The following is a 21983-nucleotide window of genomic DNA, read 5'->3' on the forward strand; positions in this document are numbered from 1 at the left end:
TAAATAAAAGGAATACATTTTGTTGTGATCATTTTTAGAGTTATTTTTTAATTAGATAATTTTATCTTCTAATATTATAATAATTACATAAAAAGGATAATATTTTGTAACTGATATCTAGTATATATATCTGAAAGGTGAGAACCTATAACCCTCAATATTCATTCTTACATCAATGATTTAGATTAGTTTTACTCAATCTAATATTAATTATTTAAAAAAATAATAATAACTTCATACAACCTAAGAATATCCTATGAAATCTTTTCTTCAAATAGACTAATACTAAGATCCTTGCATAACATCTTAAGCAGAATGAGAATGGTGCTGTATTCACATTCAACCGACTGGGGCATCCTTTAATGCTTGGTATGATGAATCAAGAGAGAGAGAGCCAGAAGCAAGGAGATTATTTATTTCACACTCAGACTTTTTTCATTGAACGGAAAAAAATTTATGAGAAGGGAGAAGGGATATAAATAAAAAAAGAGGAAGAAAAGAATATACATGTCTATCACCTTCTCTATAACAGTCCAACAACACAACTTAGATGCAGTCTATTTTCCAACCCTCTCAAGTGGTGACCCAATAACATACACCTGCCAACACAAATAAATCTCCACATCATTACACACAAGACTAAATAATCTAAAGTAACAAGGACTCTACTCATTAAGAAAAGTCTTACAAAATGTATGGACGATTTTAAGAATCATGCATATCATTGTTCATAAATTGGGTCAAATTTTGAGAATCATGTACATCATTGTTCATAAATTGGGGCAAACAGGCCCGTTCAATTCAACCAGTTTAGGCTAAAGTCACCAGTCCATAGGGACGAAAAAACAATGGTCAAAAACCAGTAAAAGAAACGGTTTTGAATCAGGTTTTGTAAAACTGTAGGACAGTACTTTGAACCTTATATGCTTTCATCTAACATATTTTTTTAAATTTTATATTAGTTTATTAATAAATATAAATATTACATACAATAAAAGATCATTTCTTTATTATTGATTCGAATCTTATTTGAAATGTGAATGTGGTGTTTTCACCGGTTCAATGGATAATCCAGTTTTGATATCATTAATGTATGTAATCAATTTTAGGAAATGAATTGCTCGAATTTACGCTAACAGTTCAAATAGAACGATGAAAATAAAATATACTAACCAGAAAAGCAACTTTGCTAGGTAATCCCGAGAAGTGGCTAATGTATCACTAAACTCCTCACCACTGTCTGAGTGATTGTCCATGTTTCCTTCCACTGATTGTTCCGTTACATTAGAGCTAGCATCATCTACAAAGAATCTTCTCAATATGTTCCGAACAAGTTGGTTAATTATATCCTCCACTTCTACTGATGAAGGCCGAGACATTTGAGTCACCTGCCACACAAGTTACACAGCACAAGATTCATAAAGTCAAACAAGTGACAGTGACTGAATTAATGGAAATGAGGGAGAGAGAGAGAGGAGGGAAGGGACTTCATGCAAACTTTCAACTGCAAGGAAATACAAATTAAACACAAGCAGCGATACATTACCATATCAGGATCTAGAGACCGAAGATATTCCAACAAATTGTTCCAGTTTCCCTTGTCATGTTCTAATTGCATCATTTCCTTCTTTTGGGCATTCAGCTCCTGAAAACAAAAGGCAACATATCTACGTCAACTTTCATTCTTTGAGCTTTCCTATTAAATGACCCCAGAGTTAAAAAACACTTCTTCCGTCCATTTGGAGCACTGACTAAAGAGACTGAAAGTAAAGCCAATCCTTAGACTGTCACAAAAGGATCAGTGCCTTCTTACCCATTAAGTAGATTATGCCATTGTAAGCTTTCAAAAGCCAAAAGAAGCATTCCTTTTAATTCTTGCTGAAAGAAATTTCCTTTGTGTTGTCTTACCTTAATAAGTCTCGAGGTACTTGAAGCAAGTCTCACTATACTTGGGGGCTATTTGGATGGAGGATTTTAGAGCAGAGGCGTAGGAATGAGTAAGTTTTTCTTCATTTTTTCGTAAAAATCCCCCTTGATTGCGAAATTTTATTAAAAAAAATGACAAAAAAGAACAAGTTCCTTCATTATTCATTTTAAACCATCATCATTTCATAATTCTCTCAACTTAAAAATGAAAAATTATCTACTTCCCTTCCCCTCCATATTCCCCCATCCAAAACAAAAGTGACTATCAATGGAAACCTTGATGTTCCACGTATAATTGGAAGGAACAGAAGAATATATTTTACATGTTCTAAATAATAGTTCATTCATCAAATATGAGATCCTTGTTCCAAATTCCAAGTACTCCAACTCAAAATCCAACTTACAAGACACACGCATAAGAAGCAAACATTTACAAATGCAGCTAATCAACAGTCACTGTGTTTAGAAAATTGGACTAAAGAAAAAGAAAAAGGGCTACCTTCGTCACACTTGTCAACTCAGACTGCAACTGCTGGATGTAACTCAAAGCTTGAGGAGGCAAATCACCGAACTCTTTCAGGCTACCGTTGCCACTGCATTTTTCAAAATGATTAACAACCTCCATTTTCTCATTACCCTCTGCTTTTGCTCCATCCTTCACCTCCAAAACCCCCGAATGCGTTCCACCATCCGACCCCTCATCCCTGGTACCAGATATATCCAGATTCCTTGTCAGAGACATCCTGTACTCTGCATTCCACAGAGTATACCTAACAAGGAAAAGAATAAAAGTTCAATCAAAACAAAATCCTTCAATCTAGCACATAAACTATCAAGTGATTGCCCCTCCCAAAATCACATTTTCACCGTGTTATTATCTTAAAAAACATTTAACTAAATTTATCATACATTTTTTCATTGTTCAATCTGTCTTGAACGTTGACGGATAAACTCCCATGAGACGAAATCAATTTGTGCACTTTTCCCATAACTTCTACAAAAATTCTCTTATCCAACTTCTTCAAAATTCAAGGTGCATAGTTTCATTTTAAATTCTAGGAAAAGTATAAATTTTTTTCTTAATATAAATCTCCATAACCACTTATAGAATAACAAAAAAAGGTATGCATTGATCTTCCCCAGTTTTGTTTATGCAAGAAACTCAATTTATAAAGAAATGCAACTCAATTCGTTTTCCCTTCTCCTTCATAAGTGCTTATAAACTATTTTTTCCAAACAAAACAAAGACTTGGAAAAAAAAAAAAAAAAAAAAACCCACAAGAAACTAAATTGACTTGAACCTTCCGTGAGCTAATGAGCTAAAATGAATTAAGCTCGTGATGATATAAGAGAAGTAGTTCAGTTCATGTTACCCTCTTATTTTATGAGATACATCATAAAATGAATTTTGTTCTCTTGTAACCTAAAATCAATTCGTGCAAATGTCGTTTACAAGATTTCTCACATCTAACTTCTTTGAAACATGAAATACACAAGTTGATTTAGCCTTGTTAGCTCACAAGAACGGTTCAATTCACTGTACCTTCTTATTTTCTTCTTTTATAAGTGCTCAAACATGAAATACATAAAATGAAATAAGCTTATATCTCGTAATCTAAAATCAATTCATATACAGATTGATTTGAGCTTTATTTTCTTATTTTCTTCTCTTACGAGTGCTAAAACATGAAATACATAAAAATAAAATGAATTAAGCTTCTCTCATAATCTAAAATCAATTCATGTACATGTCTATTACAAAATCTCTCTCTAAGTTGATTTTAGCCAGTTAGCTCACGAGAAAAGTTAAATTCATTTTAACTTCTTATTCTCTAGGTCTACGAATGTTTAGGGAGAAATACATCGAAAACAATAATCTTACACTTGAACAGATTTGGCCACGAAATTGGTACTAGAGTAGCAATTAAATTGAACGATAAATGAAATCTCAAACAAATTAATTAGAGAAGAGAGTTGTTGTTCGTTCGTTACCCGGTGACGATGGAGGAGAAGAGGAGGCGGTGGAGGGGGTGTTTGGAGACGGTGACGGTTACGGCGAAGTGGTCGGAGGGAAGAAGGCCGAGCATGGTGGAGATGGTCTGCTTCATAGAGTCGCGCGCAGCGGGAGACACGCCCTTGGAGATGGCGGAGTTGTCGAGGGGCTCGATGCGGCGGAGCATGGCGGCGATGACGGTGAATCCGCGGTCGAAGTTGCGTGTGGAGACGGCGTCGTCAGAGAAGCCGTCGACGACGCAGTAGAGGAGGAAGCGGCGGCGGCGTGTGAGCGGAAGGAGGTGAACGGAGGAAGGCGGAAGAGGAGGAGGCTTGGGAGGGAGAAACTGAAAGAGTGACCGGTCGGTGACGCGGGGGTGGATGACGGGCCGAAAGGAGAGTGCCATGGAACCGTGCAACCGCGGGTGAGGTAAACCCAGCTTATCTTTCTTTCAATCAGCGTTTTTATTCACAGAGTGATCTTCTTCTGTTTCTGATTTGTTATTACTTCTCTACTCTACCAAACGGTTCAGTTCGGTTCGATTCAACCGCTCTCATAATGAACCGGATTTGCAACCGTCCATTATTAATTTTAAGGAACAAACCACCAATTTAATCTCCGAGATTATCTCTCGCAGAATTATTCATTATTTCTTTGAACTAAGAGATTTTTTTTATATATATTTTAAGGTTTTATATATTTTTAAAAAAAAATTCATTTATTTTGGTATTTTTCTCATGTTTATTATAATCACCTAAGTCTTACTAGAGATCAAATCGAAAATAAAAAAAGAGAGTTGATTTTAAAAATATAAATAAAACCTAAAATATTTATTTTTACATAGTATCACGGTAGGCAGGTATAACTAGAGACGTTAAATTAACCATTTATTCTAATTTAGTATGTAATTTAATTAGTTTATTTTAATTTAATAATAATCTACTTAATCAGTTTTAATTCTAGTAATACAAATTTGACATGCTTTTGAGAAAATAAAAACTGTAAGTATATATCGTATTGACCATTCTTTCCAGATTTCTTGCTAAATTTTATTTAAAATAAAATTTGTTGTATAATTTTTTTATACAATTTCATACTTTTTATAGTATTTTTTTAGTTTTCATTGTACAGTATTTTTTGCTTTCTGCTGTTTGTTGAGCAATTAAGTTTTGATATAATTTTCATTAAAATATGAATTAAAAAAATGTTCTCCATTATTGCAAGTTGCCCCTGATATTTGACATAATTACAGATTCCCCTTTACACCGATTGTTCTGAATTTGAGAAGAAGAATCTTCTGATGCTTGCTCTTTCTTGCTTCCCAACCCCAAACTACACATCCAACTCACAATAATTAATGAAGAAAGTACGTAGAAATTGAAAAAGAAATAATAGTCTATTTTGTAAAATTGATTTTAAAATAATTTAAATATAATTATGGACATATAAAGCTCTTTACAAAAAACTTAAAAGGGTGTTTATAAAGATATAATTTGTGATTTTAATTGTAGTGAATATAATATTTTGCTAGAATATTATTAGTTTATAATTATATCTATTACACATTAGTAAGTATCGTTTCTGGGGATCAAAAGAAATTAAAGATCAAGGTTTTTCTCCAAAAATTAAAAAAAATATATATATAAGGAAAGGATAATTATGTTTGATAACACAGAAGAAGATGATGATGAAATTAGAATCTGAAATTTTGAAGGGTTGAATCATTGAAAGAAAGAGAGTATATGAAATGAAAATGAAATGACATTAAAAGGAAACAAAAAGTAGGCATCTAAAGTAGGTCCCTTTACAATTCCAAACACCAATAAAACTCACTGAATACTTCAAAATGGACCACTTTTCGAATCTCAAATTGTGGCTTATATTCATTGCTAACACCAAACATCACAAATAAAACAATTTTAATTTTCAATAAATAGTAAATTTAATTTATACAATTTTAACATTTTGTTAAAATTAAGTAAGTTATTGAAACTTGATAAGGTTTTTTTTTTTAATCTCTAGAATTAACTTATTTTTATTTCATTCTGTAATATGAATATTTAAGTGATAATTATATCGTGAGAAATGTTAGGAATGCATGTTAATTAAAATTTATTAAAAGTGTTTCGCGTACAGGGACCTAACACCTATCTAAAACACTTAATTTGTCTTAACTTCCTTCACGGGATGCTTAAGTAGTTCAGATCCATTCGAGTAAAAATAATTAATGTTGTAATAAATGTGAAGTAGAAATTCCTACCAACTTACCTTGGCTTCTATTTATAGTTGGCTCCTATTTATAGTTTTTTATATGGCCTGTGATGACCCAATTGCTTCTCAAACTTGACTACTGACTTGTTTTACTTTAATATTTAGGTTTTACCTTTGGTCTGCCCAGTTGACACTGTTGGACATCTTGCTAGCCGATCAGCCATGTTCTTGCACCCCAATAGTTGGATGAGAACGGCAAATCATGGCCGATGTTTGTCGACACTCACATTGAGAAGGATTTTAATGTGATTTTCAATTACCTATGATCGACTGACAGTAGCGGGCGACCTTCGGTCGCTTATCCTCGAACCGCTCAGTTGTAAACTCTCTAAAATTACTCTAAAGATATTATCACATCAACAACCCACTGAATTGTCCGTCTGTAACAGACGGCTTTGAACCACTTATCCTTGAACCGCTTGATCGAAGATCTGGCCAAAGATGTTAATAGTTCATATGATACAAAAAGTTAGCAACATTTAAATCCCACAACATTTTATGAATTTTTTTGGTAATTTTACACTTTTCAATGAATTACAATTTACGACCTGAGACAAAGTGCTAGAATAAAAAAAGAGTTCCAATAGGTTGAGAACCATATTATTCAATACAATTATCCTCCAACTATTTTTATTATCTTTTAGTCATGATTTAATTAAATATCTCAATTTAATACAATTTTTTTCTAGAACAAAATGTTACCAGATAATACGTTTCTAGCATTCTTCTGATACTATAAAAATTATAATTTGAGTGTTAGATTTTAATTCGTAACTCTTCTCCCATTGATACCAGTGGTGATAATTTGAATTTTTCAAACATGACTTTGTACAGTGATTTATTTGACCTAAATCACAATTTCAGCAAAAAAATTTAATGATATAGCAGTTTGGCAAAAGGGTTTTTGTTTTCTTTCTCTCTCAAAAATTAAATGTCAATTACGTAACATGAATGTAGTTGTTAAAAGCTGTCGAGTAGTTGTTTAAGTTTTGAATTTTCCATCTTTAAAACTAAAGTTCATAATTGTTTCTTATTATGTACTTCAATGAATTTCTGAAAAGAAACGTTGATGAAAAAAAAAACACTAAAAGACTTAATTTTTTTTAAATATCTATATTAATTAAAGATAAGATAAGCATCCTCTTATAAACTAATTTTGTAAAATTAAATTAAATTCAAATTTTATTCTATGAAAAATAATATTAAAATTTTAAAAATTGTATATCCATGCATATTAGATGTAGTATATTTTGAATAAGTGTTCAAATTCCTTTAATTAGTTGTTTATATACTATATAGGAAGCTTAAAACAACACTGCATCAAACTTTATTTAATATATATTTTAAAATAAAAGTTTATTAAGTTTTAAGTCTTTTATGAATTTGATTATTTATAACTGAGTATGTATTAAATTTTTTATATTTTCAATTGATTTATTTTGTCAGTTATCTAAATGATGTGATTGTTACATTGGTTAGTTACATGAAATATAAAATGATATTTTTATTAATGTATAAATATTTTTTATTATTTTTATTGAGAATGTATTACATAATGATATCGTTATATTTTTTTGTAACTTCTATGATAAAGATCGCCAGCATCTTATTTTCCGATACATTTTCTATAAAATTTACTTGTTGTGTTTTATGTTAACTTAAACCACAAAATCTTATATTTTCAACCGATACAATAAAGTAATATGAAGAAATAAAATAATAATTGTGCCACCACTTACTAAGAAAGTTAAAAATTAAAAATTAAAAATTAATTAAATACTATATTTTTTAATATTCAATAAAATAAAATAAATTAACTAAAAATATGTTATCATATATTTGAAACTTCCGCATTGGTTTCTTTTTCATAATTTACGTACTTACAATCACATTATTAATAAATTTTTTTATGTTCATCTTGTAATTTTTACGGTTATGCAGCAAGCGATTAGGCCCATTAAAAAGTTGTGATTAGACTTTAATTTGAGCACATTCAACAGTGTTCTGATAAAATATAACATGATGGGACAACAAGTTCATGTGTTTACCGTTCTTAGTGTCTTTAACTAAATAATTCTAAGTAGTTCATTATCAATGCAATTATAATAACATGATTAGAAAAACAAAATTTAATATTAATCAGTGGTATGTTTGTAGTATCGATTTCCTTTAATCTTATCCATTGATAGGTGTAAAGTTGATTTAATACTTGAAAGTATTTTATGTATAATTACTTAATGAATTAGTTTTATATAATTCAACACTTATAGATTAAATTTATGTATTTCTTGTGTGAGATTTGTTTTTAGAGAAAGAAGCATGTTTGATATATAATTTTGGATTTTACGATCCTTATAACGAATGTTGTTTCAGATATAGAAACGAAGTACTTATCTCCAACATTCAATTTATCCTTAAAATCATTTTGTACAACTTTTTTACCGTTCGATCTCTCATTCTTTCTCTCGTTCGATTTCTTTTAGCTTTTACACGTTCGGTTGTCCAGATAATCAAGGTACCTGTCTAAAGCTCTGATGCTTAAGTCAGATAAAATCTGTTCAGGTTAGTGCAATTAATATTGTAATAAATGTGAAGTAAAAGTCCTCAGGAACTTACCTTGAGCTCCTAATCATAGTTTTTAATATGGGCTCGTGATTGGGGTTATCTTAATCATGGCTCAAATATTTTTTAAACTTGATTACTGACCTGTATTACTTTAATGTACTTATCTTACTGATTTAGTTTTTGTGCAACCGCCCGACCGGAGGGTCGTGCGTCCTAGTGGAGGTCCCCATAATTGTGTTATGGAGACAAAGTTCAATTGGAATGAACTTTGGGGATCGTTCGGTCGCGAGCTCTCTTAAATCACTCCGGAAAAATTGTAATATTAACAATCCAAGGGATTGTTCGCCTATAGTGGGCGGCCTTCGACTGTTTGTCCTTAAGCCGCCTGACCGAATGTCTGACTAGAGATATCAATAAACCATACAGTACAAATGTTAATGGATATAATAATTCATGAAGTTAACCATGTTTAGAAGATATTTATTCTTCTATAAAGTAATCAAGTTTGTTAATGGAAAATTAGTTTTCAATAGTCAAAGAGTTTCTTTTAATTTGATCTAAATTCATCTTTATTTGATCTCCTTGATATAAAGCAAAAGGGATAAAGAAGAGAAGACGGTGAGATTTGAAATTAATAATTTTTTTAAAAAAATGTATGGTAATTTTAATTTAATCATAAAAATTAAATAAAATTAAAGTTATTTTTCTTAAAACTAAGTTCTATTTCCCACATTCACATTTTCCTTTTCAAGTAAGTCTCACCATGTTATTATCAAGATTGCAATTTAGTTGGTTACATTTATTATTAAAATATAATATAGTTTATGTTAAAAAAGTTGTATATCACACTTATTTTATTTAATAGGAAACTCTTACCAACCATGTACGTGAATTCTGAACTTTTCTATATATATATATATATATATATATATATATATATATATATATATATATATATATATATATATATATATATATATATATTTGTGTGTGAGTATTTATTTATATGTACGTATCAATCGCCGTTTGAATAATAATTAGTAGTTACTTTAGAATATCTTTATTAATTTATTAACAATTTAGAGAAATTGGAAAAAAAGATTTTAAAAAATTAAAAGATTTATTAGACCATATTAATCTCTTTTTTTTTTCTGTCAATAATGTTATTGATAAGCGATGTATTTACTTTTTTTTTTCTAATATTGAATTTTTGTCAAATAATTTAACTAATTTATTCTTAGTGAGATCTGTGCATTTTTATTTCACAAAACTTTAATATAAAGTTTATCCAATGAATTGAAATTAATATGATCAGAACAATGTCATAATATATGGACTTCGAGACTAATATATTTTAATTACTAATTTATTTTTAATTTATTAAACTACATATATTATATACTTAAATTTCAAAATCTAAATTTAAGAGACTGAATTAAATTTATAAGGGTTAAATATATTTTTATCCCTTAACTGAAAAAATTAAAATTGGTTTTTTTTCAAAATTTTTAACCGAAATTTCTTAAGTTTATTTCACATTTTAATGTATCTCTCGATTAACATTAAAGCAAAAATGACGTATCAAACTATATAAATAACTCAAATGTTATCATGACATGTAAACAATTTAAATGTTAACATGACACGCGTTTGAAATGTCTAATAAATTAAACAAAATTTAGTTAAAAATGCTAAATTCATACATTTCTAAATATGAAAACTAAATTGGTTCAGAATTTTGAAGAGAATAATTTTAATTTTTATCGAAAGTTAAGATACTAAATATATTTAACATTTTTTTTAAATATTAAACAAAAAATCTTAATTTTAAAAAAAAATTAAAACCTTCTAGAACTAATGTTAAGTAAGAAATTAAAAGACTAATACAATATTCATTTTAAATTTAAGATACTAAAAAGAAAATGAAATTAAAATACAAGAAAATATCTTTACAAACAGACAATTTATAGATTCAATAAATATCCTCTTATCTAGGCTTTTGGGTTACATTTTATTTTCTTCACCGTAGAATTTATAATGATTGAAAGATAAGAGAGTCTTAATCTGATTATAACATAGGTGGAAATGAAATATAATATATGGTCAATGATCAAATGATAAAAAATTGAACTTTCCTTTTTATCAAATTCAAAACATAAAGCCATGTAAGAAACAAACACATAACAATGTAAAAAATGTTTTTGTTTTATCTTTTAAATATTAATGTCAATCACAATATTCATTTATTTGATTTAATTTAGACCGAAGCGAAATTGACGATAAAATTAGATAATTTTTTAAATTAGCACAAACTTGATTGCACTGTTCATATCTTTGGGTGAGCCTGACCCTAATGGGCCTTTGTTAAATGCACCCCCTTTTGCTAAACACACATCTCAAAATTTCATTCTACTATTTCATTCGTTTGTAAAAGTAAACTTACTTTTAGTATGTCAAGATCAAAATTTGTATGCACATGAGCCTTTAACCAATGAGTTTAAGTATTAAAAAAAAACATATTTACATGTTAAAAATATAAATATAAATATAAAATGTCAGAAAAATTAAGTATGAGTCTAAATTATTTGTTGTATAAAAATAAAAAATTAAACATCATGTAAAAGAAAAACTTATAAATTTATTGTTTAAAAACTTTTAGTTAAAAATGATATCAATTTTTTATATAAATTTAAATGAAATCTATTATATATATATATATTTAACTCTATCCTCTTAAATAAATAAGACAAATCTTTTTTGTTTTATATGAAAAGGTCTTTCATGAGAAAGTAGAATAGGAAAAATGTATTTCTCAATAAAAGTCTTTCATATTATAAATGTAAAAAAGAAGACTTCATGAAGTGTGGAATGTGATATGTGAAGTTATTTAAACCAAGTTTCCTTCTTAAATATCTTTCAGTCATTCTTTGAATTGACTAGACTTTGCATTAATTTTTCTTTCTCAAGAAAATGCTGTGATTTTCTGAAAACATAATAAACCAAACATATGTTAAAACACTTATAATTCTTTTCTTCATTTTTTCCTTTCTGTGTTAGAGAAATTTGTCCAAACATATTAAAAGTGTCAAAAAGTAATAGATTATATATTAAAAGTAAATTGTAATTCAAATCTTTTTTGCTTAAGTTGTCCTAAGTTTCAATTTTAGTTAATGACTTTTGGTTTTGGAAATAATTTATTTAGACTCCATGTTATATATGTAACAATCAAACTAGGACAAATATAGAAGCACTAAATAAAAATGCATGTATATAAATAAATATGCATACATCATATAAAATAATTACCAAACATATGGGTTTTGTTTTTTGTTTTTTCGAAAAGGAGAGATAAATTTCCGAAAATCTAAATATACGTGTCTCATCTAAATGTGTTAATATACAGTCATCAATATTACTAAAATAAACACAAACAAAACGAAGTTACACATAGTTACACGAAGTTCAAAATATTGCAACAAAATGTTTTTGTCCAATACAATACTTAAGCCATGAAGAATTATCAAAGTCGAATAAGATCACTTGAGTGATTAATCAATGAAGAAAGATTTTGTTAAATAAGATATCTAAATGAAGAATGATGGTTTGTAAGGTTATAAATAAGAACTTAAGGTAATGCATTGTAATTTTATTTTTCAAATTGTGTTTGTCCTTTCCCTATCTTCCTTTGTAATATTAGTATTACGAATGTTTATGGTTATTTCGTATTTTCAGAAAATAAGAGCAAGTAATAAATGACTTTGTTGTTGCTGTGGTGATTTTTTTATATATATAAGTAAATTAAGTTTATCTTTTCTTGATTATAAATAAATAAATTTATTTTTATTTAATGTTGGTGATTTAATTTATTTTCAATGTTTGGTGATAAAATCATAATTCTTTATACTAATTTTCAAAGAGAGATATGAAAAGTGATATTTAAAATCAAAATTGATTAAAATAATTTTAATATATTAAATTTATAGGAAAAAAAGACTTAATTAGTGATTTAGTCGTTTAATTTGTTTGTTTGGTTCATTTTAATCATCTTATTATTATTTTTTTAGTTCAATTTGGTCATTTAATTATTTAAAAATGTCTAGTTTCAATATTTTCATTAAGTTGACGTTAATATCATGTTTATGTACATGTCATGTGTTATTGTATGGAATTTCTATTTTTATTTTTAAATTTTTTAATTAAAAAAATAAAAAGTAAATTGGCACATGTCATACCATGGTCGTACCATGTGTCAATTCGTGACATTTTAAATTTTTTTTTTAATTTATTTTAATTAAAAAACTCTGTCACGTGACATGTTATGGTTGTGCCACATATTAGACTAACTTTGACGGTTTGCAATTTAGTCATTCTATCTATACAATCTTGATTAAGTCTAGTCCCCTATTTTTTAAAATGATTAAATTTTATCTTTTTCGTTTGAGACCAAATTAGTAATTACAACTTATATATAAGTGTTAAATTAACTTTTCAGAATTTATACATCAAATTATTCTACCTAAATATTTAAATTATTCTATTTTTTACATGTATAAAAAATTTCAAATATAAAACAATTCAAATGAAAAAATGTAAAAAATAAATTTGATATATAAATGATAAAAAATTATATATATAATATGTTTCCTATACTTCTAAATACTATCTTGAAATAAATATTAAAAACATAGAATCATTTAAAAAATTGAAAGATGAAGATTAAAAAAGTAATTTACGGACACACAAACAAAATTTAGTTCCTTGTAAGTTATTTTAAAAATAAGAAACATAGAAGCTCTCCTCCAGAGAAGTTATAACAGTTTTCTTACTCGAAACTATTTTTATTTGTCATAATTCTTGAAGAAAAGTAATTTTAGTACATTTTTTTCAAAAGCAAAGAGTTTTTCAAAAGCAAAGAGTTTTCTTAAACTCTTAAATTTTATTATTTTCTCTTCATGACCAGAGACTGCATAAGTTTCGAAAGTTCCCAAAGTCTTGCAGTACAGAAGACAACAACACAACACAACATCGGCACCTTCCAAAACCAAAACACATTGACAATTCCAAAGTAACCATCAAAATATCCTATGAATACCAATTCCATCTCCATTTCCATTTCCATTTGCACACACTTCACTCCACAACACAAACACACCCCAAAAAACACACTCCCAGGTCGAAAACTCCCATGATTTGAATTCCTTTCCTTTCCTTTCAAACCCTTTCTCTCTTCATCTTTTTTCTCACAGATCCCCACCAAAACCAACCCAAAACCTCGTTTTTTGCACAACCCAATTCCCAATTCACCAAACCAAACATGCCCTTCTCCTCTCGCCGCGGAACACCCTGGGCCTCCTCGATCCTCCCATCCTCCAACCCCAAATCCAAGGTACTCAGAAAAGGAAGACGACGCGGCTGGCTCACAGACTTCATCTTTTCCAATTTCTTCACCATTGGCCTCGTTATCTCACTCTCCTTGTTCCTCCTCATCCTTCTCCGATTCGGAGTCCCCAAACCCATCGCGACGCACTTCCGCACGCGCTCTTCACGCGCCCGGAAATCCTTCGGACGGAGGCCCCTTCCCAACGTCCTCAACACCAGCGCGCTCGCCGGTGCCGGCCCTGTTGACATCACCACCAAGGAGCTCTACGATAAAATTGAGTTTTTGGATGTTGACGGCGGCGCGTGGAAGCAGGGGTGGAGCGTGACGTACCGGGGGAACGAGTGGGACGCGGAGAAGCTGAAGGTGTTCGTGGTGCCCCACTCGCACAACGATCCTGGGTGGAAGCTCACTGTGGAGGAGTACTATGATAGGCAATCAAGACACATACTTGATACCATTGTGCAAACACTGACCAAGGTCAAGTCATATCTCATCCTTGCTTTTTATGGGGTTTGGAGTTTATATTCTTTGAATTATAAAAGATTGATTAAGTTGCAATGTTTTGCAATTATTAAGTGGTGTAAGTGTAACGTTTTTTAAACAAATCCATTAGAGTTTGTGTTGGGTTAAATAAAGGAGGGTTGTTGAGAGAAATTTGACTAAAATTCAGGACTATTAATATTGATCCTGTATACACGGTCTTTCAATTACAAGCTGACCTCATTGATTTGTACACAGTAAGCTATTTAGCGACAGTGTAAAGAGTTTTTATGTCGACGAGTTAACTGAGATCACCTAGTATGATAGGTTAGCTAACTCTGTATACATTGTCATTCAATTACAAATTTTGTGTATGACAAGTTTGTTGACTTTGACAGTAGAGTGTATTGTCTATGTAGTGTCTGTGGAAATAAGCTTGTCGACACTTTATAGCATTATGTTCCAATTACAGATTGTTTACTTTCATAATAGAGTGGATTTGAAAGTCATATTAAGGATGATTTCTGATTAGTTGGCGATATAAAAACTTCTTCGTTAACAAAGCATGATTGTTAAACACTTTATGTAGGTGTCTGCAGTTGGTTAAGTAAGTATGGGTTTTGGTTCATGAGAAGTGATGTGAGGTGCGTGTGGATAGCTTTAGTTTATTTGTTGAGTGATTTGCCATGACTGAGTGGATTTTCTGTAAGTGGGTTGTGACTTATGTTGTGAGTGAAACTGGGGGAGGTTGTATGGTACAATTTTTTCTTGGTTGAACGTTTGAAATACATAATTAGGCATTTTTAAGCTGAGAATGAATGATGGGGCACTGCATGTTTCGACAAAAATGGTATGTGTTTAAATTAAAGATTATAGTATTATTATTTAAATGTTTGATTAGATTATGGTGATTAAGTTAACAAATGCCCCACTTGAATGAACAACAGAGTAGTTGAGTAAATTTGTGTTGCTGGATTGAAGTAGTTAACTTGCTGCTTTGAAACAGTAGATTATGCACTGGTGGTGCATGTCATAGCAAAAGTGGTAGACATTGAAAGCGTTTTTTTTTTTTTTTTTTTTTTTTTTTTTTAATTTTATAACATGTTAGGATGTAGAGCAGGAGAGTATAAGCCTCAACGAAATGGAGCTTATAAATCTGTCAGTTCCATAGGTAGCTCATTTTATTTTATTCTTGTGTTTTGGAGAAAGTTTTGCTATAATATTGACTGGATGATTGGGGTATGTAGGATTCTCGCCGGAAGTTCATATGGGAGGAAATGTCGTACTTAGAGAGATGGTGGAGGGATGCACCTGATGAGATGAAGGAATCCTTCATCAATTTGGTGAAAAATGGACAGTTAGAAATTGTTGGAGGCGGCTGGGTGATGAATGATGAGGTAATGTTATGTTGATTCTGACATTTGCTTGTTTACCGTGAATAGCATATATGTATATGTTGATACTTCGTTCCTGTTGAGGTAATTATTATGACATGAGAAATTGTGGAAGGTAGGTTTTGTGATGCTTTTCATCATATTATTTTGTTGTATAAGCTTTTAGAATTTAAGGACCTTCTAGTTTGCTCTCTTTTTAATGAAGTTTATGCACTAGGGACATGCATGTCTATGGAATGTCCTAATGAAAATTCCTGTAAACAAATATGATTACAGGTGATTTTATTGCTTATGGAAAATTGACTTTTTAATGGTTTTCTCATTCCTGCAGGCCAATTCCCATTATTTTTCTATAATTGAACAGGTATGCTGAAAGTTTTGTCAATTTCTACAATTTTTATTAGTTATTTATTTGTTGTTTTTCTATAACTTTTTGTAGTTTTAATTAAGAAAAAAGGGCAGTCTAATTATGTTTAGGTTGTCCTGTTTAGTGCATCATTATTCATGGTATTGGGCTGGCATGCTGATGGATGTAAATGCTTCTAGGCCTTTTCAGCTCTATATATGTAAAGTTGTGTTCTATTTTGTCTTAAAGGTGATTTGTTCTTGTGAAGATTTTTTGTTTTGTAATGTTATTATTTTAAAACTAGAACTGTTAGTTAGTTTGTTGGAAATTGGAATGCACTTTATCATGTACCTATAATATAGTGGTAGTCAAAATTTAAGACCATTGTTTTGCACATTTTGTAGGTAACTTAATCAGGTCTCATAATGTGCTATGTAGATTGATGCAAAAGCATGTCATACACACACACACACAAACCCAATTTTTACGTGCAATATTCTGTTGTATGAGCTGTATTTTATGAATTTAATCTATTATTATAATTGCTATCTCAAGCATCAAGTTAGTGCTTGCAAACAGTGATGTCAAATAAGTTCCAATAACACATAAAGCCTAGGGTACTTTGTATACTATAAATTTCTAGAGAGCATTCCTTTTCTTAATACTCCCAAACTCATTATTATTGAACTGCATTCTCAAGTTTGGGCAGTGGTGCACGTGCACTTGGTATTCATTAATTAAAAGAGAAAACTATGTTTCAACTATGTTTCCTTGTTTCAGCTTGTCCATGTTTTTGTGATTTCTCCATGTGTTTGTGATTTCATGTGCATATCAAACTATGATCTTTTCACTTACGATTTGTGTATTTTGTGTGTCCTTAATCTTTAGACTATTGTGTAACAGGTTACAGAGGGAAATATGTGGTTGAATGACACCATTGGTTTTGTTCCGAAAAATTCTTGGGCTATAGATCCATTTGGTTACTCGTCTACTATGGCATATCTTCTCCGTCGCATGGGTTTTGACAATATGCTTATCCAAAGAACCCATTATGAGGTGAAGAAGGAGCTTGCATGGCATAAAAAGTTAGAATACATATGGCGTCAAAGCTGGGACACAGATGAAACCACCGATATATTTGTCCACATGATGCCCTTTTATTCATATGATATACCTCATACATGTGGCCCAGAACCTGCTGTTTGTTGTCAGTTTGATTTTGCACGTATGCAGGGTTTTGTTTATGAACAATGCCCATGGGGGCAATATCCTGTGGAGACCACTCAGGAAAATGTTCAGGAAAGAGCTCTTAAATTGCTGGATCAATACAGGAAAAAGTCAACTTTGTACCGAACCAATACACTTCTTGTTCCTCTTGGAGATGATTTTCGGTATATTAATGTCGAAGAAGCAGAAGCACAGTTCAGAAATTACCAAATGTTGTTTGATTATATAAATTCAAACCCCAGTTTGAATACGGAGGCAAAGTTTGGTACTTTGGAAGACTACTTTGTAACTCTGCGAGAGGAAGCTGAGAGAATAAATTACTCACTTCCTGGTGAAATAGGATCTGGTCTGGTTGAAGGTTTTCCTTCTCTATCAGGTGACTTTTTCACTTACTCTGATCGGCAACAAGACTATTGGAGTGGCTATTATGTTTCACGACCCTTCTTCAAGGCTGTTGATAGGGTACTAGAACAGACACTTCGTGCCACTGAAATGATGGTAGCTCTAATACTTGGCTGCTGTCGGAGATCACATTGTGAAAAGTTTGCCATGGGGTTTTCCTATAAGTTGACTGCTGCTAGAAGGAACTTGGCTCTTTTTCAGCATCATGATGGTGTAACTGGTACTGCAAAAGATCACGTGGTTATGGACTATGGAATGCGCATGCATACTTCTCTACTGGACTTGCAGATTTTTATGTCCAAGGCGGTTGAGGCTCTTCTTGGAATCCGCTACGATAAATTAGACCACAGTCCTTCCCAGTTTGAGCCAGCAATAATCAGATCTAAATATGATGCTCAGCCATTGCATAAAGTGATTGGTGTTCATGACAATTCTTACCAATCAGTGGTCTTTTTTAATCCTTTGGAGCAAACCAGCGAAGAAGTTGTGATGCTAGTTGTTGACAGTCCTGATGTTACTGTTGTTGACTCTAACTGGAGTTGTGTTCAGAGCCAAATTTTGCCTGAGCTGCAGCATCATAATAGCAAGATCTTTACTGGGAAACATCGACTTTACTGGGAAGTTTCTGTTCCTGCTTTGGGATTGGAAACTTATTATATTTCCAATGGTTTTGATGAGTGTGAAAAGGCCAAGCCTGCAAAGTTGAAAATCTTCTCTAAGTCTAACTCAATTGCCTGTCCTAAACCCTATTCTTGTGTGAAAATAGAGGCTGATGAGGTTGAAATTGAGAATCAGAATCATAAACTAACTTTTGATGTAAAGTATGGGTTGTTACAGAAGATAATCTCAAAAAACAATTCTCCAAATACTGTAAAAGAGGAAATTGGTTTGTATTCCAGTTCTGGGGGGGCATACTTGTTCAAGCCCAATGGTGATGCCCAGCCAATTATTGAAGAAGGTGGGCAATTGCTGGTCTCAGAAGGCCCTTTGATGCAGGAAGTATACTCTTATCCAAGGACAACATGGGAGAAAGCCCCCATTTCTCATAGCACCCGAATATACAGTGGAGAGAGTACAGTCCAAGGGTTTGTCATTGAAAAGGAATATCATGTTGAGCTTCTTGGCCATGAATTCAATGATAAGGAATTGATAGTTAGATATAAAACAGACATTGATAACAAGAAGGTTTTTTATTCAGATCTAAATGGATTCCAAATGAGCCGAAGAGAAACCTACGACAAGATTCCTCTGCAAGGCAATTACTACCCCTTGCCATCTCTTGCATTCATACAGGGATCAAATGGTCGTCGGTTTTCCGTCCATTCCCGGCAATCATTAGGTGTGGCAAGCCTTAAAAACGGATGGCTGGAGATAATGCTCGATCGCCGGTTGGTCAGAGACGACGGTCGTGGTCTAGGACAAGGAGTGATGGATAACCGTGTGATGAATGTTGTCTTCCACCTAACGTTGGAAACCAATGTTTCTGCCACACCAAATTTGGCTTCCACCCCATTCCCTTATAGCCCTTCTCTTTTATCTAACTGTGTTGGTTCTCATTTGAACTATCCATTACATACATTCATTTCCAAGAAACCACAGGACAAGTCTGAGAAGCCACCACCTAGATCATTTTCTCCTCTTGCTGCTCCCTTGCCGTGTGACTTGCACATAGTGAACTTCAAGGTTCCCAAGCCTCTAAAATTTTTGCAGCAACCACTTGAAGGTCCTAGATTCGTGCTAATTTTGCACAGACGACATTGGGATTCTTCATACTGCCGGAAGGGAAGAACACAATGCACTAATCTGGGTGATGTGGCTGTGAATCTGTTCAGCATGTTCCAGGATGTTACAGTCTCAAAAGCCAAAGCAACTTCCTTGAATCTCTTGCATGAAGACCCTGAAGTGATGGGATTCTCAGAGCAATTTGGAGATGTTGCACAAGAGGGGCATGTAGCCATATCTGCAATGGAAATACAAGCTTACAAGTTGGAATTGAGGCCACAACAATAGAGTACTAATTACTGAGTGGCTGCTTCTGGTTTAAGCTGAACCACAGGGAATTCTTGGACTCATTTAAGATGAATTTTTGCTGAATTTTTTAACTGCACTGCCCCATTGATGATAGGGATGGATTATTCTTGGACTGCTTTCTCACTGGTGCAGGTAAGAGAATTTCCAAGCAAAGAGGAGCTACATTGGTTGAGGAAGCGTGACAGTGGACTTTTGTTGAGTGCTGCTGTTGTGATAACATGAATGAGAGATTGTAGCATCTGCGGCTCCTTCTCTGTTTTTGTGCTTTGCTGTAGCATTTGTTTACCTTTTTCATGGACCTGAAAGATGAGTTTTGCTTTGTCCACTTATGTTATTGTATATCATGTCTCTAACAGACTAGGTACATGTACAGATTCATACCTCTGTGCTGGGGAGAGTGTAATCTTTTTTTGACTTGAGCTCAACAATTTGCAAAACATACTTCGTATCCTTCACAACTATTAAAATAATCTGGAAAAAAGAAGGATGAAATAACCATTAAGGAACACATTGAGTACTTCTTTGTCAGGTCTTGATGTCTGGTGTAGGAATCAATAATAGAAAGTTTTTACTGAATGTACATTGCATCAACAATTGCATCAACAATTATGGTGTTCTTAACTAGTATTTTATTACATTGGTATTGATTTTGGTTTTTTAGTATATTTTGGTAAAAGAATAAGGCAAAAGTCAATCTTTCATGTTTGATGACACTAGTATTTTGTTTTGTGATGATTTTTCACATAGCGATACAATACAATACACACAATATTACAATTATGCTAGATACTAACTTCCCTGATCTTGACTTATACTCCTAGAACTCTCAAAATACTCTTTTAACATATCTTCTTATAGGTAACTCTATTTGAGTACAATTGAGCCACATGCAACCAATTAGACTCATGCAAGGAAAATGACATATTTTATTCTATAAAATGGTAGAAAAAGAACTTACACTATTTATGGTTATGATCAGATAAAATTGTAAAATTTTTTGCGACGAATACAAAAGTGATATCTAATTAAATAACATGTTGAAAATGAGTTAGATCTCTCCAAATAGAGGTAGAAGAAGATTAAAATAAATAATTTTTTAGAGAGATAAGATTTTATAAAATGAATTCAATAATGGAAAAAATTATTTATAACTTAGACTTTAGTAAACTATTTAAGTATCATTTTATTAAACTCTCTACTACTTAAATATTTATTTTCTAGATTTTCACAATTTTAATATAAATGTTATAAACATATAATCCTTAAAGTTGAATAAATTTTTTTTTCAATGTAAACTCACCTTTTTTTTTACTGGTATCTATATTAAATTAATGGTTTTGTTAACAAAAAGTTATTACGAAAACCTCTTAGTAATAATATTTCTAATACTATATTTTGTTAAAATAATGCTTAAAAACATTAGCTATTTTTTTTCAATTATTTTCTTAAATACATAGACATGGCCATTTTAGACGATTTTGATTTGACTAGAAAACAAGTAATGTTCAATAAAAAAAAACTTTTTAAATATTGCATACGAGTAAGATTCAAATTAAATATTTGAATGATTATACTAATTTTTAACGTCAAAAGTTTTTGTTATCTTTTTAGTGTTTTTATTAGTTAAATAATAGGAAAACTAATAGTGGTAATTTATGAAGATCCCCTTTTAAAACAAACATATAAGGTGAACACTTTATAAAACATATTAATGGGGATAGCAAATTTTTTTATTATATACTAGTGTAAATATAGACACACAGGAGGTATCGCGTTTACGTATTTTTTAAATATATGTGATATTATATTAGTAAGTGATAATAATGTAATGTTATTAAGTTAATATATAAAATAAAATTATATTTATTAAAGATAAAGTGAAATATATAAAAAATAAATAAAAGAATAACTGTTGATAAATAGAAAAAAAGAGAAAAAGCAGGGATTAAAAAACTTATAAAAGTAATG

The 21983-nt window shown here is 31.1% G+C and overlaps 2 protein-coding genes across 2 annotated transcripts; one reads left to right on the top strand and one right to left on the bottom strand.

The window, feature by feature from the left end:
• Positions 1–391: 391 nt before the first annotated feature.
• LOC114182468 (seed maturation-like protein) lies at positions 392–4399 on the bottom strand. The gene is made up of 5 exons (XM_028069343.2): positions 3919–4399; positions 2426–2696; positions 1547–1645; positions 1174–1388; positions 392–599 (listed from the first exon to the last, which is right to left on the bottom strand). Exons 1-5 carry the CDS (start codon positions 4323–4325, stop codon positions 524–526), a joined length of 1068 nt encoding a protein of 355 aa, XP_027925144.1. The 5' UTR covers positions 4326–4399; the 3' UTR covers positions 392–523.
• Positions 4400–13807: 9408 nt separating this feature from the next.
• On the top strand, positions 13808–20465 carry GMII (golgi alpha-mannosidase II). The gene is made up of 4 exons (XM_028066628.2): positions 13808–14612; positions 15863–16012; positions 16341–16373; positions 17259–20465. Exons 1-4 carry the CDS (start codon positions 14070–14072, stop codon positions 19992–19994), a joined length of 3462 nt encoding a protein of 1153 aa, XP_027922429.1. The 5' UTR covers positions 13808–14069; the 3' UTR covers positions 19995–20465.
• The last annotated feature ends 1518 nt before the right edge of the window (positions 20466–21983 follow it).

The sequence above is a fragment of the Vigna unguiculata genome, chromosome 4, assembly GCF_037176805.1.
Source record: "Vigna unguiculata cultivar grain cowpea cultivar isolate G323 ecotype 2 chromosome 4, ASM3717680v1, whole genome shotgun sequence".
In the NCBI taxonomy this organism is placed as follows: Eukaryota; Viridiplantae; Streptophyta; class Magnoliopsida; order Fabales; family Fabaceae; genus Vigna; species Vigna unguiculata.